Here is a 21,339-nt window from a genome sequence, read left to right on the forward strand (position 1 = left end):
AGGATGACAGTACATGAAGTTCACAGTTGGACATCTCTATATGCTTTCATGGGTATTGATGTCTGCAAGTCTTGATATGGCGTCCATAAAAACTACAAATATATTTAACTTTGTTACTTAAGATGATGTATAAAAGATAAGAAAATAAATATGAAAAGTTACCTGATTAGCTTGAATGTAATCAAACATTAATCTGTACCCCACAACATTATTGTGAGGTTTATTTCGAAAGTTTAGTACTCTACCCCCGCTCTATCTGCACACGAGAGGGTATATTGATAGATTACTAGAAATTGACACAATATATGGCATGCGATATCATACCCAGGACATTAATAGTGATGAGCAACCACCCATTGTTTTGCTACCAACTTTCGTAACTCTGTACATTTCCCTGTACAACATAGCTAAACAAGCAAAACCCCAACTATACCATCTTGTTCTTCTAAGATTAGTTAATAAAGCTAAATACATAAGATGTACTTTATTGCCTATTTTGTCAGGCATCAAAACACCTCCAATTAAACCTAGTATATAAGCCCTACAATGGACGTGAACTTCTTCTTCAGATGGTTGTTCTGGTAATGACAACATGTTGTCTCTCAGCCACTTTAGTTTTAGCATAGAGTCAATAAGTGAGTCTCTCTTGACTGGCACGATACCCAGATATGTGTCACACATTTCCTCCCATCAAACATTGTTGGACCAATGACTGGTAAACCATCAACTCTTAGCCCGAGTTGAAGTGCAACATCCTCCAGGGTTATGGTGCACTTCCCTGTTGAAAAATGGAATGTGTGAGTTTCAAGTCCCCACCTCTCGACCAAAGTTGTTATCAATGCGTGATCCACCTTAAGATGTCTTAGCTTTGCTACTCCAGCAAAATCAAGTTGTTCAAGTATAGGAACAATTAGAGGACTGAGTTCTGACATTGAATGACAGAAAGATGAAATCATGTTATAAGTTTCCTGCAGTTATTAATAAATTAATAACATTATATATAGAATAATATATTTACATATTCAGTTAATAATGCTAATGTGTAAAACTTACCGTTCTTCCAATGAAGGCGGACCTGTGTTCGTTTTGCTTCCAAAACAACATTTTTAGTAATGGGAGCAAAGACAGAGAGAAACGAAGAACAAAGATGGATGCAAGTTTAAATGAAAACATGTGGCCTTGGATGAACATATTTATAGATAAACAGAGAAGTCACTATCTCTTGGCGTGACTGAGATGTCACTATCTCTTGGCATGCGTGAATGGAGAAGTCACCATCAATCGTAAAATGTGGTAAAGCATTGAATGATTGATAATCCAACGTTACCATGAGTTTGGCCATGTCCTTGATCGTGAAATGGTAGTGTATCCGCCTGAAATACTATTTATTGGCCAACGTTTCCTAACAAAAGAACAAGTGCAAGACGCCATAGATAAATTTCACATTGTCAATCATTGCACTTACAAGGTGAAAATGTCAAGTACAACTAGGCTTGTCGTGGAATGCGTTCACAACGACTGTGCCTAGAGATGTCACGCTATATTGCGCGCCAAAGAGTAACACTGGGAAATAATGAAGCTTGAAGGATGCCACACATGTGCTTCTCCACTCATTTCACAAGATCACAACAAGTTGGGATCACGAATGATTTCTCAAAGCATTCGTGAAATTATTGAGACTGATCCATCCACACTCATCTCAATCATCTTAGCCCATATAAAGTCCACAATGGGTTATACAATCAGCTATAGAAATTGATGGTTAGGGAAACAATATGCCATTGAGAATATCTTCAGAAATTGGGAGGAGTCATACCATAAGTTAACTAAACAGTTGCTTGCAATGCAACTGTATGTTCCGGGCTTCATATGGAAATTGAGTACACAACCGGCATACAACGGTAGCTTGCTTGACGAGGGGAATGTGTTCTTCAAGAGGTTGTTTTGGACCTTCAAGGCATGCATTGGTGGTTTTTCCTTCTGCAAACCAATTGTTCAAGTGGATGGTACATTTTTGACTGGCAAATACAAAGGGACTTTATTAGTGGCAGTTGCACAAGACAGCAGCAACAACATAATTCCCATTGCTTTTGCTGTGGTTGAAGGTGAAACTAGCGATGCATGGTTCTTTTTTTTTATAAACTTAAGGAGGTACGTAACCCCGCAAGAGGGGTTGTGCCTCATTTCGGATCGTCACGAGGCCATAAGAAGTGCATACTCCAGAAATGGAAGTGGTTGGAAAGAAAACAATAATGTCTATGTCTATTGCATTAGACACATTGCACAAAACTTCATATGACGATTCAAAAATACTGCACTGAAGAAAGATATCGTCAATATGGGTAATTTTAATTTTTTACATACTTTATATTATCATTAATATTTTATACAATTATTTAGCTAGTTATATTAATTTAATTTGTAATCTTGTTTCCGGCATATGAGATGACTAAAGCGAGATTCTTTTACTATTACAATATAGTAAAAGATAATAATCCTGAAGCTGCACAATGGTTGGACAACATCTCAAGGGAAAAATGGACACTGACATGGGACAACGGATGACGCTGGAGACACATGACAACAAACCTAGCGGAGTCAATCAATTCGGTCTTGAAGGAAACTAGAAACTTACCAATTTGCTCTATGGTCATGGCAACATACACCTATTGCAATAAGTTCTTCATTGATAGAAGCAAAGAAGTAGATGCAATGATTAATGTTGGACATATGTACTCGGAGGTTGCAACTAAAGCAATTCAAGATGTACAGTCAAAGGCAAACACTCATAGAGTCATCACCTTTGACAGAACAAACACTAGATTTTTAGTCGAAGAAACGCAACATCCGACAGAAATTTGACTCGTAGGAAGATTTACAATACGGTTAGATGAAATGTGATATGACTGTGACAAGTTTCAAAAAGTTCACATCTCATGCTCGCATGTACTTGCTTCATGCTTACACGCACACCACAAAGGTCAATTTGATATCTACATATCTTCTGTGTATACCTTACAACAAATTTCTAAGGTATACGAAGGTCAATTTGGTGAACTTAAACACGAAGACTATTGGCCATCTTACATAGACCTAATTTTGTGTTCAAATCTAGAACTGAAAAGAACTTCAAAGGGTCGACCCAAGTCTAATAAGATAAGAACAGAGATGGACATTAGATAACAACAAAGTCGAGCAAAAAATTATTCTTATTATCATACCTATGGTCACACAAGGAAGACATGTCCAAACATTGCTCAAGCTACTAATTCCCGCTATTGATTTTTATTGTTGTTATTATTTTAAAATTTTCTTAATGTCATTTTTAATTTTATGAATGTCATTGCAACTTTTAAATTTTTAATATTTGTAATTTATATTAAATATATAATTATATATATAATATATCTACATAATATTATTTTATTATATTTATTAATATTAATAACATTTTTTAAAATAAATAATTATGTATAAACTTTAATAAATATTAATATCTCAAAATAAATAAATAAACTGGTTATTATTTAATACTTTATTTATTTTATAAATATATAATATTAAATAAATTTTTATTATAATTTTTAATACAAATTTAAATTTAAATAAATTGTTGTTGTCATTTTTATTATTTTTAAATATAATATTAAATAACCAAAAATATAATTTTAATATTATTTTCAAAAAAAATTATTAAATAATATAATAAGAAAAATAAAAATATTATTTATTATCTTAAATATGTCAAATAAATTTTAATAAACATTTAAAATTAATATAGTATGTTATTTATTTTAAAATAATATAAAAATTTAAACATAATTCAAATAATAAAACTTATTTTATTAAAATAATATAAAAATATTTATAAATATTTATTAAAATAATTTATTATAAATATTTATTTTAACAAAATATTACTATATAAATATATAAATATAATTAAAATAATAATATTTATATTTTAATATAAAAAAAAAACCAAAAATTATCTCAGAATTCGATTCCCATTCTAGTATTTAAATTTTTTTTTTTGTAATATTATGGTAAAAAAGTCACCATTTGGTCAATAAGAATTAATTCTTTATCTTAAATATTTCTTTATATATTATCTTCTACTTTGTTAAATGCATACTTAATTAAGAGGTTACAGTGACGTGAAACTTCAACCATTGTAAAGTCTAACAAAACAAAAATAGTGAAAACAAAATACGAAAATAAAACAGATAATTTAATTATTATTTTGAGGAGAGATGAGGAAGAGTTAAAAAGAAAAGAAGATGGAATTGTCACCAAATAGTTTCTATTTATTAAATAACAATTTTTAACCATTTTTGTCTTAATACAAAGTGAAATGATATTGTTGAAATTTCATATAGTATGTTTGGATAGAGACGTATCCCAGGGAAGTACGTAGATTCAAATTAAAATCAAATAAATCATTATAACAGATAATTTGGCTTCAGCTCATCCAAAAAATACGCAGCAAAAATGAAGTAGAAAACAAGTCGTATTACACATAATGTAATCTCTACATTTACGAAAAATATAAAAATGCAACAAATCTGTGAATATGATTGCAAGGGCTAAGACTTGTTTTCTTTTCCTTTCTAAATTCCTTTTTGGCTCTGTTCTTGAACTCCAGACCTTGATGTTAGTCTACCTTATTGATCCACTGCGTATGGATGAAACCTTGCAAATGCCAGATGATGTGGTGAGTGGCACATTTTTGTAGCATGCCACTAGTTCCTCATTAGTGTGCAGATCGACTTGCAATGTCTCCCAAACTTTCTTTTTTGGGTTCAAGAGTTCATCAGGATTGCCTTCATAACCTGGGAAAGTAATTCTTTCTCCAACTTGAGCAGAACTGGGAGGCTCAACCAACTCAACCTGGAGGGTGCACAGTAACCAGATACTTAGTATTCTACTCCTCTACCACCACAGTCAAAGAAGCTCTTGAAAGGAAGACACAAAATTAACAAAAGAAAAAGATTTTCTCAACAAAATAAAAAATATAAGCGCTGAGCTTCACAGGGAAGAGGTAGCCCCATCCCTTCCTCCAAAATTTTTTTCTCTTAATTGATCCATATAACTTTAAGGTTACAATATACATTTAATCCCTCTAGTTGTGACACTTATTTACAAATTTATTTTATGTATTTTTAAAAAACTACAATTCTTATTTTAATCTTTATACGAGAGTTTTGTTAATTTGTTATATTTTGGTCCCTACTATTATGACACCGTTAAAAAAAATATTAAAAATGTATAATAACTTATAAAAACAGTGTTGTAATGGTAGGACCAAAACATAACAAAACATTCAGAAAGACACTAAAAGCCTAAGTTTCTAAGATATTAAAACTAATTCTTAGACGAGTGTTAATCATAAAGATTAAATGTATACTTTGAACCTAATTTTTATGTATAGCTCTTTCTAAAAACAAATTATTATACATACAAATATGTAAACTGCTTTGGACCCTCTAAATATTTGGTCAAGTACTGGTGCGCTGTCCACACATTGCCTTATGTTGCAATAAGAATGCGCACATTCTATGCATCTATCTCATTGTCCACACTCACAAGATAGGGGAAATTCTGGCAGAAAAGGACATCTCAGTACTTCGAGACAACTAAAGTAATGGCAACCTAATTCCCAGGCCTCCTAACCTTTCAAGGAGCTCAGCTTAAAACTTTTATCTTTGAAACCAATTGTAAAGAATCAGAAGGGAGAAGTTCAATGATTAATTGTTAATGTTTGAGATGAAAAAGGCACACTGCAAATTATGAAAACAACGACATAAAATATTGGAGAACTCAGTTGTCTTGCAATAAGCACTCAACATGGGTGGATCGTACTACCTTATAATCATATATGCTCAAAACTTACGTGGGAGATCCTAATATAACTCAATAACATTAACTATACTAACAAGATAGTAACAAAGTACACTGTAAATTAAAATGCTAATAAAACAGATCGACACCCCCTGTTGTACAGGTGTTGTGTTTTTCCATACCTTGGTGTGATCATCATTGGAAGCAGCAAGAACCATCGCTTGGGATTTAATGCCCCTCATGGTTGCTGGCTTTAGGTTGCAAAGAACACAGACCTTTCGATTCTGGAGAAAGATATTAGCATTACTTAACACCACCAGTAAAAATAAGTCCAAAACTTGTTATATCAACAGAAAATGGATGTTCAGATTAGAAAAAACACCTGCATTTCATCAAGCGGTATGTATTTGACAAGCCCACTAACAACAGTTCTGGTTTGGTTTTCACCCACATCAATCTCTTCCACATATAGTGAATCTGCATCAGGATGCTTTTGAGCTTTTTTTATGAGTCCAACCCGTATATCAAGCCTTGTGATGGAAATATCCAGTTCAGCAGCCTTGGTTTTGGCTTCATTTGATGATTTTGATGATGATTTTTTCTTTCCAGTGCTATCTATTGCAAACAATAGCCCTAATCTGGGTAAGCAATCTTGAACAGTTTTGTTATCTAACGGAGAAAAAAAAATGCAATGCAAAAATAGAAGACAACTATGATCAAACTTAAAGCCTAAACAAGGGTTCAACGAATCTCAGTGTTAATAGTTAATAACAATCAAGCCTGAAGCTGTTAAGCTTACTTCTAATTTAACAGATAATGGAAGTGTGCAGTATCATTATATAAACAGTATCTTTTCAGGTAAAGTGCAATTAAGGAAAACAATATAAAAAATTCACAATACTAAATACTATCCAGGTTTTGGAGATCTCAGAAAAACTTTGAAAGATTCATAAATTATTAAAAGACTAGGAATCCGCTTTTGCCTACCCAAAATGAATGAAATATTTCTAATGATTGCTATAATAGAATGTTATAATCAAATCCTCCACCAGACCCCACTCAGAATCCTTCTAGTCCCTATCACATTCACCCTAGTGAAAGTTCCTCATCAATCATTGTTGCTCCACCCTTGTTGGCAACAATTATCATTTATATTTTAGTCATTTCGCATGGCCCTTGTCTCCAAAAGCAAAATGGGATTCCTGAATGGTTCCATTCCAGCCCTTGTTGCCACAGACCCATTATTCTCTCACTAGGAACGATGCAACACACTCATCATGTCATGGTTATTGAACTTCCTGTCACCTTCCATAGCTCAAAGTGTGATCTACCTTGACAAAGCTATCGACATCTGGACCAATCTTTGTGAACGTTTTTCCTAAAACGATTTACTCCGAATTGCAGAACCTCAAGAAGAAGTCTATACCTTCAAACAGGACACCCGCAATGTCACTGATTACTTTACTAGTTTAAAAGCCTTGTGAGCAATGTTGTTAAAATCGAGATTAAAATAACGAGATCGTACGATTTTATGATCCTAAACCCCCTCCACGATCTTAATCAGATTTGAGATCGCTAATATGGAAGATCGGATGAGATCCCAATCTTTTCTCTCAGGATCGCAAGATCAGCGATCTGATCACAGGCGCAGGTTTTTTGGGTAGGTTTTTGGGTTGGGCTCTGGAATTGGGTTTCCGGGTCAGGTTTTTCTGACCCAGTTTTAAAAAACCTATCTAGGTTATTTTTCCCCAAATTTTTTCCCACTCTCTCTTCTTCTCTCGTCTGTGCGCAACTGATTCTCTCTTCCGACACCCATTCTCTCTTGTTCTCTCTTCTGCGACACCCATCCTTCCATTTTCCCTCTCTTCTGTGACTCCCATTGTTCCATTTCCTCTACATTTAACCTTGCCACCATTGGAGAACTTCTCGACACCCAATCTCTCATCTTCTCTCTATTTGAGGTCTGATTTTACAACGTCTACACTGTAGATTTCAAGTTTGATTGTTTGGTTTTTGTTGGTATTTGCAGTTTTGATTTCTTCTTCCCATTGGTTTTGTGTTGTTTGGTGGCTGGTTCTACGTGGGTGAGGCTATCTCAATTTTGTGTGGGTGAATTTGTGGGGTCTCAGTTCTACATTTCCCCTCTAATTTTGTTATTTTCATTACTGCATCGCGGATAATATAAGTAAGAAAGTTGGTGGCTATGGAAAAGGAAAGGGAATTCAATTAAGTGGAGCTGTAGGGAGTGGTATTGTTGTGGAAGTGGAAGTTTAAGATCAAAATCAAACAATACTGCTAGAATAAGAAATGATATGGTGTGGAACTATGACATTTTTATTTTTGGAGATGATAGACGAATCAAATGCAAGCATTGTGAGAATGAATATATATTGGAAGAGTTTATCGTTTCAAACATCATTTGGCAGGAACAAAACAAAATGTTAGAGCTTGCATGACTGTCCCTGATGATGTTCAAAAACAAATGTTAAACATTGTTGTTAAATTGAAAGAAAAATTTATAAAAAAAACAAATTATGTGATTTAGATGTTAATTTATTTATGTATGTTATTTTTTATGCTTATATATATGTTTAAGTATGGTTTTACATGTTTGGTAGGATCTTACGATCTATTTTATGATCCCACGATTTACGATTTCTTACCCCTCTCCCAATCTTAGGTAAGATCCCGATCTTAACAACATTGCTTGTGAGAAGAACTGGATAATTTTCACCCCATGACTACTTGCGAATGCTTTGCCAAAACGTATTATACATAGGACTTCATCATTAGGTTCCTTAAAGGTCTTGATGATCGTTTTGCAGTGGTTCGGTCACAGGTGCTCCTTACAGACCCTCTACTCTTCGTGAATCAGATTTTTCCCATGGTCATTCAACACGAACATCAACAACCCTATCCCGTGTTTCCCGCTAATAAGCATAACTCGTTTGCCAATGCTGCCATGGACAGAGCTAGAAGTAGCACAAACAAAGCAAACACCACCAAAAAAAGTGTGGTTATTGTTATTGTCTCGGCCACACAATGGATATTTGCTATAACAAGCATGTTTATCTACCAGGTCATCCTTGTTATTTAGACAGGCCAAAGTTTAATCCTCAAACTAACTCCTTAGCTAGTAGTGCTTCTTACAAGAGAAGGAAAACAATGAGGGTTTCACTCAAGGTTCCGGGCTTAATCTCACTAAGGCCCAATTTCAACATTTAATTAGTCTTCTCCAACAAACTCCTCCTTCTTGTCGTTTGGGCCCAATAGACAACAAGCAGCCCAAAAGTGTCACTCTCTCTCTAAAGAGCCCAATCCCTTCACCTGGTTCAAACTTGGGGATCCCTTTTATTTCTTGTGCCACCACACACTTCCTTTCTCACACACATGCACTCTCTTTTATTTCTTCACGCATCACCCCCTGGATTGTAGATTTAGGGCTACAGACTAAATTGCATCCAATCTTTCTTTATTTTAAGTCTATATCAAAATAAAACCTATTAGAATAAACTTACCCAATGGTGCCTCTGTCACATCAAATTTTTCTAGAATTGTACAATTTTCTCCTTCCTTTGTCATACATAATGTTCTTTATGTTCCTGGCTTTTCTTTCAACCTTTTGTCTATTTCCAAATTTATTTCTAATATTTGTTATAAACTTATTTTTTCTAATGATTCTTGCATAGTACAGGATGTGAACTCCTTGATAATGATTGGTTTGGCTAAACTACAAGGTCTCTACCACTTGGTAATCAGCAATCAGCAAGGAACCTCAAATTTTACCCAATGTTCCACCCTTTGTCAACTCCTCCACAACAAGTCCTATCACCATGAACAACATTTGGCATTTTAGATTAGGACATTTGTCTGGAAAACGTCTTAATGTTTTAGATGAAAATTTCCTTTTATTTCCAACAAATTCAATGAAACTTGTGATGTTTGTCATTTGGCTAAACAAAGGAATTGTCTTATTCTTCTAATAATAGTAGAGCTTCCAAAATATTTGATTTAATTCACATGGACATATAGGGACCCTTTTCTAAAGTTTCCATTCATGGTCACAAATATTTTCTAACCATCGTTGATAATTATAGTAAATATACTTAAGTTGTTCTATTAAAATCAAATGCAGAAGTCCAATTGAATGTTCAAAATTTTGTTGCTCTAGTTGAAAATCAATTTGAATCAAAGGTTAAATGTATTAGATCAGACAATGGTCCAGAATTTTTCTTAAAAGATTTTTTTTTCATCAAAAGGAATTTTGCACCAAACAAGTTGTGTTGCCACTCTACAACAAAATGCAAGAGTTGAAAGAAAACACCAACACATTCTCAATGTTGCAAGAACACTCATTTTTCAATCACGTGTCAACTCATTTTTGGCCCTATGCCATCAAACCAATGTTATTAATGGCGGATGGCGGTTCATGGCGGAAACTCAAAAAACTGCCATAAAGTTATGGCGGCCGCCATATGGCAGATTTATGGCGGATGTAATAAAATATATAAAAAAATACTATAGGTCACAGAAAATAATAGAAAATAATTAACTAAAAATATATGTAACATAACCTTCAATCTAAAGTATAATTAAATACAAAATATGTAATTATCAAATGTCAAGTTAACAATAAAAATAAAGATTATCAATTTAGTCTTCTTCTTCAACTCCAACATAATCATCCTCTTTCTCATCCACCAAGGCATATCCCTCCTCTTCTTCTCCTTCAGATTGTGGAAGATTAAATTCTAATTCATCTTCTGTTTCTTCCGACATTTCTTCATCTTCTAATTCTTCATCATCATCTTCAAGAACCATTTTCTCTTTTCCTTTTGTTGTTGAACATGCCTTAATCTTGGAAACTTTTGCAGCTTTGATAGTGATACCACTTGATGGATTCTTTCTTTTCTTAGAATGACGCCTAGTATATGTTGTAGGCTCTCCAATTCCAGAAGCTTCATAAACAGTTGCCCAATTTAAAGTGTTGTCACCATAAAAAACTAAGTCATTTCCAGCATCCTCATCTAGAGCATCATCATCCATTTCTCCAACCAACCACTCATTACACTCATCAATATCATTGAGTGTAATTGAATCAATTACATCTTTAAGATTGTAACGTTCTATGAGTTGTTGGTTGTATTTCACATAAACCAAGTCATGTAATTTTTTGTGATCAAGCCATTTCTCTTCTTTGAATGAATCTGTAACGTGAGTTTAATTATAAGAATATTAATTAGTTTCTCTCTAATTTATAAAAGAAAATAGTAGGCTCGAGAGATAAAAAATTACTTGCTCAAAAACACTCCAGTTGCGTTCACATCCGGATGCACTACATGTCAAGCTCAAAATTTTGATAGCTAGTTGCTGCAAATGTGGAGCTGAATGTCCATACATTCTCCACCATTGAGCTATAAAATGAAAGACAAATTATAACTCTGAAGATGAAGTATAACCTTAAAATTAAAATATTGAAAAATTTGATGAATTACCGGGAGCAATGCTTTTTCTTTGTGATTTTGCAAAGTCGGACCCAAAGAGACCACCACCGCTCTTGTAAATTGGTAATTCAAGTAGTATACTTTGTTGCACATCCCGACTTGGCACCAACCTCTTGATACAATCATACAACCCATCTGTAACTTCCAAATCAAATTCAATTTGAGGGTTGTCATAGTAAAATTCCGGGTTTAAAATGTGACCAGCTGCATGTAATGGACAGTGAAGCTGACAAGTCCATCTGTTATCAATGATTGCTAACACATCTTTGTATTTACTTTCATTATTTTTGAATGACTTCATGATAGCTTCTTTACTTTTCTCCATTGCTTCATAAATATACCCCATAGCTGGTCTTCTTTCTCCATCAACCAAACATAACACCCGGACAAGAGGAGCCATGATTTTCAAAGTATACACCACATTATTCCAAAATACAGGATTTAATAGAATTTTTGTTGCTTGCTTCCCTTTAGCTTCCTTTGATATCTTGTTTTTACACCATTCCTCAGAAGTAAACATCTTTCTAAGATTTTCTTTTTCTTGGTGAAGTCTTTCTAATGATAGAAAAGAAGTTGCAAATCGAGTAACTGCATGTCTTACCAATTCCCTCTTGTTTGTAAAATTTCTCAACAAACTCAAGGTACTTGAATGACTGTAGATAAAGCCAACAACCGATATTCCCCTTTGAATTGTCTTCTTTATCAAAGGAAGCTTTCCAATATCTTCAAGCATAAGATCTATGCAATGAGCTGCACAAGGAGTCCAATAAAGATGTGGTCTTTTCGCTTCTAACATCTTACCAGCCAAGACATAATTGCTTCCATTATCCGTTATCACTTGCACAACTTTATCTTCTCCAATCTCTTCCACAAGAGCATCAAGCATCTCAAATAATTTTTCACCGGTCTTCACAAAATTAGATCCATCATTAGACCTCACAAACATAGTACCAGTAGGAGAGTTGACCAAAAAATTAATCAAGCATCTTTGCTTGCGATCGGTCCATGCATCTGACATTATGGAACAGCCATGTTTGCTCCATTGCTCTTTATGATCTTTCATGAGGGAATCAGTATATTCTAGCTCTTTCTTTAGAAGTGGAACTCGAATATCATGATAACTTGGAGCTGGTAAATTTGGACCGAAAGCACCAACAACTGTAAGCATTTCTTGAAAGCTCTTCATTTTAATGAGGTTAAAGGAAAGGCCAGCTTGATACCAAAATCGAGCTATGTATTGATGGACCCTTGCCTTGGCTTCTTTGTCACATCGTTCTCTTATATTTGTTTGTCTCAATTTTTCCTTTTTTCTTTTCTCAATTGCACTTTCAGGCTTTCTACAAAACAAGTCCATTGGCCCTTTCTGATTTCCAATGGCAACGCTACGGGTTTGGGTATCCTCTTCATCCTCACTTACATCATAGCTTATACCTTCAAAGCTTCTCACATTTGGCATCTCAAAATTATTTTGATTCTTTTTTTCCTTTTGATATGTCTCAATCTCTTTTCTAACTTCTTCCGGACACTTGGGACAAGCTTTCACATTACACTTCTTTCCAATTAAATGTTGTTTCACTCTAGTGATTCCCGCACTCATAACTTTTCCACAAAAATTACATACAATGTTGTTTGTATCTCCATCTTTCACCGAATGAGCATATTTCCATCCCGGGTCAGAACGATTAGAAGTTCTTGAACAATTTGATGAAGACTTATGTTGAGCCATGTTAAGAGTAGCTGAAATAAATAGAATTTTTTTTTGAGGAAAATCAGAGAAAAAACAGAGAAAAATAGAAATGTGGGAGAGGTAAAAATTGAAAGATGGAAAGGGTAAAATTTAAATGGGGGAAATAAAGAAAAAACTGAGAGGAAAAATGAAAAAAAATAGCTACCAGAAAAATGGAGTCGCCGGAGATGGAAGTGCAGTCGCCGGAAATGGAGGTTGGAGTCACCGGAGATGGTGCAGTCGCCGAAAATACAGACCGAAATGCACCCAAACAGAAACACAGAGCCCAAGAAAATGAGATCTCAGCAACGAGATCTCAGAGAAAGCAGTCGCAGAGAGAGAGAGAGAAGTGGTCGCAGAGAGAGAGAGAGAGAGATGGAGGGAGCTCAAAGAGATGAGCAGAGTGGAGAGTGAGATCGCAGAGAGTGCGATTGCAAAGAGAGGGAGAGTGAGATTGTAAGGAGAAGAGAGAGAAAAAACCTGGATTTAGGCAGTTGGATTCTGAGCTGGGTCGGGTCGGGTCGGATTTGGCCCAAAAGTGCAGAAAATCCAATTTTTTTTTAAAAAAAACACCATTTATCACGATTTCCGCCATGGCCGGCCGTTACCGCCATGCTCGTAACGGCCGCCATGGCGCCGCCACGCCATACCGCCATGGCGCCGCCACGCCATACCGCCATGGCGCCGCCATAACGGCCATTTGACAACACTGCATCAAACATGTTGTCTATCTCATTAATTGTGTTCCTTCTCCCGTCATTCAAAATAACACTCCTTATGTGTTGTTGCACAAATAGCCACTAGATTTTTCCATGATCAAATTTTTTGGTTGTTTATGTTATGCATCCACACACACAAAGCGTAAAAAATTTGACCAAGACGTGGTGTGTTCTTAGGTTTTCAAAATGGCACAAAAGGTTATATTATTTTGGATTTGGATACAAAAGAGATTTTATCTCCAAAAATGTGCTTTTTCACGAAATTTTTTTTCCTTTTGCTCCCAACCAAGAGCTCAATCCAGCCTTGTCTTGTCCTAGCCAAACTTGGTCCTCACCAAACACTGATTCCCCTTTAACCATTATCAACCAAGAGCCCAATCAAACATACACCAGCCCAAATACACTATACAGCTCATCATATTCTAGAAGAATGCTAGCTATTTCTGTAATGCAAAAAAAAGGTGAGGTGGCAGAGTGTGCCTTGTGCAGAGTGTATGTTGCGGCTCATTTCTATTGCTGCACAATGTTGTGTTTATTTTGGGCTGGATTGAGCTCTTTATCTGTTAAGCAGAATTAGTTCCTATTATTTCAAGAAGTAATTAATTCGCAATTAATTTATAATTAGTGCAGCAATTTAGGAATTATAGAGTTAGCTTATTTATTATACATTCCGTATATAAAGCAGTCAACTCTTGTATATAATAGTGTATGCAGACATGTAACGATACACTGAGTATTAGTAATATACAAGGATAAAATGGAGAATTGGAATTACAAAAGGTTCGGCCATTCAGTTTATTGTTGACTAGGATTGACTGTCATGTCTTTGTAAAGCAAGTGCTAATTGGGATGTTTAGTGATGCTCTAAGGCCTACAGTTTTAGATATACTTTTCCCCCTCTTCTCCAGGTTCATGCTTTGTGAAAATCATATCACAACAACTCATTTTCTGTCTTTGTTTTTCTTTTTTTTTTAACTCAAAACTATCATTAGAAATGGAAGAGGGGATAGAAACACCTGAAACTTTCGTTTTCTTCAGTTGCTCAGCAACTTTTTCAGCTTCAGCCTCCGCACGAACAACCCTATCAGCTTGACTTCCAGCAAACTTCTTCCTGTAGAACTCCACTTCTTCATCTTTCTGGTCAACAATTTTGAATACATTCAATGCACAGTAAAAGAACAACTCAAATCCCATTAATTTTCAGAGAGCAGCCACTTACCAGTTCCCTGAACAGCGGCTTGGGTGTTCCAATTTTATGACCAGCACTTATGATATCCCAAGGTCTTTTTACCCTATCAACATCTCCTTTGTCATCACAAAGTGAAATGTGTACCTCCGCAGGCAAATTTAGCTGCTTAAATACCTTCAATGCCAGAAAACAGATAAATACCAGTACCAGGAAAGTATTGGAATAAATAACCAAATTGAAACATGGAGCCAAAGTGCAATATTAATATATAGGGAATTTCATTTACCTCAGTAGTGAAAGATGGCATATATGGTTCCAATAAACAAGAAAGAAGATATACAATCCCAACTGCAGTTTTCATAACAAGGGAGCAGAGAGATCGATTTTCCTTGTAAAGGCGCCAGAATTCAGTTTCCTATAAGGTTAATTGAACCAAAAAAAAAAAAAAAAAACAGAAGTTAAAGTCACACACCCATGCATCATGTAACTGGATAAAAAAGGAGACAAGGAGGAGGGGGGGTAAAAATAGAGAATATAACAATTCCAAATTTACCTGCAGATATGCATTTCCCTCACCAGATATGCTCATTGCAATTTTCAATCCTTGCTTTAGTTTAACCTTTACATATTGTAAAAAAAATGTCATCAGACAGTGATAATCATTATGTTTCAAAAGGCAGTGCACTCTAGTGATTACAATTTTCAATATCATGCTATTTCAAAAGGGGGATTGGCTACCTTCTCCATTGCTTCTATGTACTGGTCCAGATATGCAGCAACTTTATCAGTCAATTTTTTTGTCAGATCATGGGAGTCACAACTTACATCATCAGGAACAGAGGGAATAATGGAATCATATCCTTGACCTTTACAAGACAAAGTAATATGTGCATTAAACAACAGGAAAAAGCAGAAAATGAAATAACTTTAATAATGAAGAATGAAATAGGCGTAGAACTTCAGACTTTCCAAAACTCTGATAAAGGACAACTATTTTTCATTAGTTTCAAGATATATAGTCATAGTCTTCATGCATGTAACTTCTAGGGATTTGTAGCAGCTAATTAGTGGACATTAGAGAGAAAAATAACCAAAGAGTTCAACCAACCTGCAGGTTTGGCAATAAAACTCAAAACTCGGTTGATGAAGTTGCCCAAATTATTCAGCAACTCACTATTTAATTTTGCTTGCAGGTCAGGCCATGTAAATAACGTATCTGATACCTACAGTGTATAATCACATAAAAAATATTTAATAAAGGGAGAGAATATAACATCCATAAATGTTTAACAATACAGATAAAATAGCATTGATAAAGTATGTTTAAAATATAATTACCTCGGGCCTATTTGTGAGCAAATAATATCTCCATACTTCAACTGGAACACTGGTATCCTTCACATCATTACCAAATACCCCGATGCCTTTGCTCTTGGAAAACTTCCCTAAAATCCATTTTAAGTAAAATTCAGTTACTTCATATTGTTTAAATGACAATCATTATCACTTTTATAGAAAGTCAGTTGTTTGGCTATAAGCTTCATTTATGCTCAATTTGGATTAACTTCTAGCATATGGAAGTTTTTCAATCAAGATAAGTACTGAATCCTAACATATGAAAAACATCTGGAAGTTTATACATATTCATGGAGAAGTTAGACGAAAAAGTTGAAGTACATAAGTTTATTTTAACATATGAAAAATTTAATTCATTTTATTTTCTTCTACTATAAAGGTTTGTTGAGAAATTTATCATAACTGGCTCTAACTGATGAACCATTTCAAAACAGATTACTAACCTGCTTCATAATTCAAGTATTCGGTAACACTAATAGTCTTCATTAAAGTCCAATTTTCATTTGTTCCAAGTAAAGTAGATGGAAACATCACCTGAAGAATAAATTCCATCAGATTACCAAGAAATGTTTCAATAATAAAACAAAAATACAACCAAATCCATCAAGCAATTCAAGGCTAGTTCTAGTTGTATTTGTTTTGTTTCAGGACCTCACTAAGCAAATAAATGCTAAACCAAGGTTGCAAACAATACAGAGATCCATTGGCTGATCAAGATTTACAAAATACTTAAAGCAGGTCTGGAAATCTTTTTTTATATTTAGAAGAAATAGTTATTTTTTTCTGTATGCTCTCTGAGAATTGAGGAAATTTCAAAAAATAACTTTTGACTCCAAATAAGCTAGTCCAAACTTGCACTTAACAATATGGCAAGCAGAAAGAGCTTCCCAATTGAATAAACTTCATGACATACATCATGATTCATAAAGACTCCAACTTGACACAAATGAAACATTGAATGTAATGGTAGGTTTCTGAACATTACATTTGAGTTCAATATACTTTAGTAATCAAAATATTTCCCTGTTTTTAGTGGAAATATCAAATTTGTAGTTACAAAATGATACTGACATAATAGAGGGTGCAGCAAAAAAAACAGCAAGGTAATGAATAAGTGGCTAGAGCAATTTACACAAAGTCCATGATTGTTAGTAATGATATAAAATGGGACTGGCTGGGATGTAGGCACAACTAAGAAACTGGCTGGCAGTGTGACAGAAGAAAAAATATTTGAAAATAATGTAAAAGTGCACCAATATTATGAATATCAGACTTCCTAGTAATTCTCATCCAGAAAACAAGAAGGAGAACAGGAACAAAGAGATAGATAGGCATGAGAACGTATGCCAGTCCAAAAATTAAAAAAAAAAAAAAGATAATGCTATCTATTAAGTATACAATATTGCCCACCTAGCACAGAAAACTGTTTCAAAAAATAAAATGAAATTAACAGAAGAAATATTTAACTCAGCAGGAGATTCACAGATCAGTGAGGGGAAAATGATAGAAACTAAGATATTGACATAAATTATCCCAAGTAAACATATGAGCACATAATAGCATAAAAAATCCTCAAACTGTATAAAGACAACAACTTACAGTGTGGAATGGCACATTGTCCTTGCCCATAAATTGATACAACTCCACATTCTCAGGGTTTTTCCACCATTTCTCCCAATCCCGTGTGTAGCATGCAGTGATTGAGACATATCCAATAGGTGCATCGAACCAAACATAGAAAACCTTCCAATATCAAGAATATAATTTGTAAAATTAATAAATGAAATTTTTTTTTAGAGATCCAATAGATAAACAAACCTTGTTACTGTATTTTTCATGTGGAACAGGAACCCCCCACTTTAGATCCCGGGTAATACAGCGAGGCTTTAATCCTTCTCTAAGCCATGAATTTGTTGTTTGGATAGCATTCTGACTCCATGCACCAACCACAGACATCTCATTGATGTATTTTTCCAGTCTATCTTTCAATAGGGGCAGCTCAAGAAATAAGTGGTCTGTATCACGAATTCGAGGAGTTTTTTGACAAACCTGTTACAGATGTCAAAAAATCTCACCTAAGTTCCCTTGACTTTCATCTATGCCAAAAATTATAAAATTGTAAACGAACATGTAAATAAACAGGTGCTTCAGAAACCATGATTAAAACAGAAAATATCAGAAAGAAAAACCAAAGAAGGAAACCCAACACAAAGGGAAAACAAAACTTAAGGAATAAAGTTGTGCACTGAAACTGAGATACTAAAAGTTGCAATTTTGGAATCCATTCAATTTAGAAAGATCATCCATCATAATACATGTAATGCTTCCACAAATTGGAATGACACAATCAAGAAATCAATCAGTAAAATTTAGAATAAAGGGAGGGGGGGGGGGTTAATACCTTGCACCTGGGAGTTTTCAATTCTGTTGGATTTAGAAGCTTTCCACACTTCTCACACTGGTCTCCTCGGGCAGAATCATACTCACAGCCAGGAGTTGGGCATGTACCTTCCACAAGTCGATCAGCTAAGAACCTTTGACATGTATCGCAGTAAAGCTGAAATACAATATGCATTTCACTAAGTATAACAAGCACATCCTTAAAATATCTTGACAACAGGGAACTACCCTTCAACTTTCAACCAAACAGGAGAGAGGAATGACACCAACAAAAACCAATAAAACAATTAAATAAATACAGTTTAGCCAAAGAACCTGCTGCATTGTGTTCTCCGAGAGCCATTTATTATCATATATTTTTTTAAAAATTGCTTGGCAAACTTCAGTCTGTTGAGGGGATGAGGTCCGCCCAAACTCATCAAAACTTATATTGAACCAATCATAGACCTCCTTGTGAATAGCATAGTATCTACAAATTCAGAGAGTTGAGTGTATTAAAAAAATTTATTCAAGGAATGAGCAAGTGTAAGACAAGTGTAAAATGCATATATTTAAAAAAATCACAAGGACAGAAATAGGTCAGATTAACAACTCTAGATATCATGAAATATAGACTTGCAACAGTTCTTGGAGCCGATGCTTTAAATATGACTAAGCTAAGTCATCAAACCTCACCACATAACCAGGAACACGATATTTTACAGTAAGCAAGCAATTATATGTAACTCGGATTAAATGTAAAAAAGAAAAAGAGGAAACAGATACTTGTCACAAATCTCTTTCGGAGAGCAATTTTCTTCCATGGCTTTTGTCTCTGTTGCTGTACCGTACTCATCAGTACCGCAGATGTAAATAATATTGTAACCCCGAAGCCGACAGTACCGAGCAAACACATCGGCACTCAACACACCTGAATCAGAATCAAACCAATACATAAGCTCAGTCATGCACGCACCATAAATATCGAATCAGTCATGGATTTCAATCAGAAACAAGTTCAATTTCAATTTCGTGGAAGAACTAAAATGATGAATATATATATATATATATATGGAGAGAGAGAGAGAGAGAATGGAACTAACATCCAATGATGTTGCCGAGATGAGGAACGTTATTGACGTAAGGCAAGGCACTGGTGATGAGGATGTTGCGTTTTCCTTCCACTGGAAGCTTCGGCTCCGCCATTTCACCTTATCGCCAATTAGAATTTTGTGGCGTTCGGATATTCGTTCGCCGGAGAGATGAAACAGCGCCGCCGCAAAAACCACCGCGAGTGGGAGTGTGTGTGAGAATGAGAATGTGAATATGAAGGAGAGAGCGTAAAGGAAATGAGGCCGCCGGCGCCTATTGTAATGAAACCGACTCGTGTGTGTGAATTGGTAGACACGCGGGGTGACACATAACACAGCACATTCGGGTTAGGGCATAAGATACTTAAGTAAGTTATTTACGATATTAACGACATAAATTTGTAATTTTTTACATATAAAATAGAAAAAATTAACCTTAATCTTTCATTTTTTAAATGTTTTTTATTAATCTTAAATGTTTAAAATTAGTTCTAAAAAGTATACTTAAAAACTAGTTCTAAAAAAGGATATTAATAAATAAATTTATGTAAAATAAAAGATGTTATTAAATAATATCTTAAAAACACTGTTTAAAGAATTTAAAATTTATTAAAAATATTTTTAATTAAAAAATTGTTTTTATTTTCATTGCCTTTTCAAGTCCTTTTAGTTGGACTTTCCAAAAAGATTACATCAATAATATGAAATGTCTAATTACACCAATAAATTAAATGAATATCACGTTATAGTTGGTTAAGCAAATTCGTCCAATGGTGGAATAATTTTTTTAATATATATATTAAAAATTGTCACTTGTAATTTTTAAAAATATATTTAAAAGATATTGTCAGTAGAAATTTTAGAAAAATAATAAAAAATTAAAAAAATAAAAATTTACCAGTGACAATTTTTAAAAAATTGTCAAAAAATTTTATATTTTTATAATTTTTTCTAATATCATATTTTGATACTTTTTTAATTTTTTTTCATATAAAAAAATAACTCTCGGATGATGCATAATTACGTAAAACTCTGAGAATTTATTTAATAGAGACAAGTATGACGCGTGAAATATTTTTTTTTAATAATTCTTTTTTATGTCTTTATTAATTTTATTATAAATTTTAGAAAATAATTTTTAGATTTTTTGTTAATACTTATTTTCACATATATAAAAATTATCTTTATTTCTTCACATTATATAAAAAATATTATTTTAAAATAAATTATATTTTCGTAGTTATAGAGTTAATTTTAAATAAAGAAATTTATTGCTTAAAATAAATATTTATATTTAACTATTTACAAAAATATAAATTTTGTTTTTAATTATCAAGTTATATATATATATATATATATATATATTAAAGTAAAATATTTGTACATTACAAAGTTATTAAACTAGTTTATATTTTAAATTTGAATTTGGTCACAAGTTATAGTCAAATTAAAAAATATGTCTAATGAATTTATTTGAGCAATTAATGCAATTGAATTTTAAAAAATGTGATTGTGTTTCAATTAATGAAAATAA

At 33.8% G+C, this 21,339-nt stretch overlaps 2 protein-coding genes across 3 annotated transcripts; both read right to left on the reverse strand.

Moving 5' to 3' along the window:
• Window positions 1–4,627: 4,627 nt before the first annotated feature.
• Window positions 4,628–20,152, reverse strand: LOC113866361 (probable methionine--tRNA ligase). 2 transcript variants are annotated; one of them, XM_027501247.1, is made up of 17 exons: window positions 19,818–20,152; window positions 19,501–19,645; window positions 19,051–19,204; window positions 18,737–18,892; window positions 18,154–18,384; window positions 17,935–18,078; window positions 16,779–16,869; window positions 16,318–16,424; window positions 16,088–16,202; window positions 15,718–15,845; window positions 15,533–15,598; window positions 15,266–15,394; window positions 15,010–15,153; window positions 14,807–14,927; window positions 6,224–6,456; window positions 6,024–6,125; window positions 4,628–4,890 (listed from the first exon to the last, which is right to left on the reverse strand). In XM_027501247.1, exons 1-17 carry the CDS (start codon window positions 19,918–19,920, stop codon window positions 4,660–4,662), a joined length of 2,400 nt encoding a protein of 799 aa, XP_027357048.1. In that variant the 5' UTR covers window positions 19,921–20,152; the 3' UTR covers window positions 4,628–4,659. The 2 variants fall into 2 exon arrangements, with proteins under 2 accessions (XP_027357048.1, XP_027357049.1); XM_027501248.1 differs by having other exon boundaries at window positions 14,807–14,923; window positions 15,006–15,153; window positions 19,818–20,118.
• On the reverse strand, window positions 10,685–14,877 carry LOC113866362. The gene has a single exon (XM_027501249.1). It carries the CDS (start codon window positions 13,069–13,071, stop codon window positions 11,308–11,310), a length of 1,764 nt encoding a protein of 587 aa, XP_027357050.1. The 5' UTR covers window positions 13,072–14,877; the 3' UTR covers window positions 10,685–11,307.
• Window positions 20,153–21,339: the final 1,187 nt, after the last annotated feature.

The sequence above is a fragment of the Abrus precatorius genome, unplaced genomic scaffold (assembly GCF_003935025.1).
Source record: "Abrus precatorius isolate BTA unplaced genomic scaffold, Abrus_2018 Scaffold4, whole genome shotgun sequence".
NCBI lineage: Eukaryota > Viridiplantae > Streptophyta > Magnoliopsida > Fabales > Fabaceae > Abrus > Abrus precatorius.

Coding starts and splice junctions, on each gene's coding strand:
- LOC113866362 (XM_027501249.1), bottom strand. CDS start 13,071: ATGGCTCAACATAAGTCTTCATCAAATTGTTCAAGAACTTCTAATCGT.
- LOC113866361 (XM_027501247.1), bottom strand. CDS start 19,920: ATGGCGGAGCCGAAGCTTCCAGTGGAAGGAAAACGCAACATCCTCATC. Junction 19,646..19,817: donor TCTCGGCAACATCATTGGAT/GTTAGTTCCATT, acceptor ATTCTGATTCAG/GTGTGTTGAGTGCCGATGTG. Junction 15,154..15,265: donor TGCCATCTTTCACTACTGAG/GTAAATGAAATT, acceptor CTGGCATTGAAG/GTATTTAAGCAGCTAAATTT.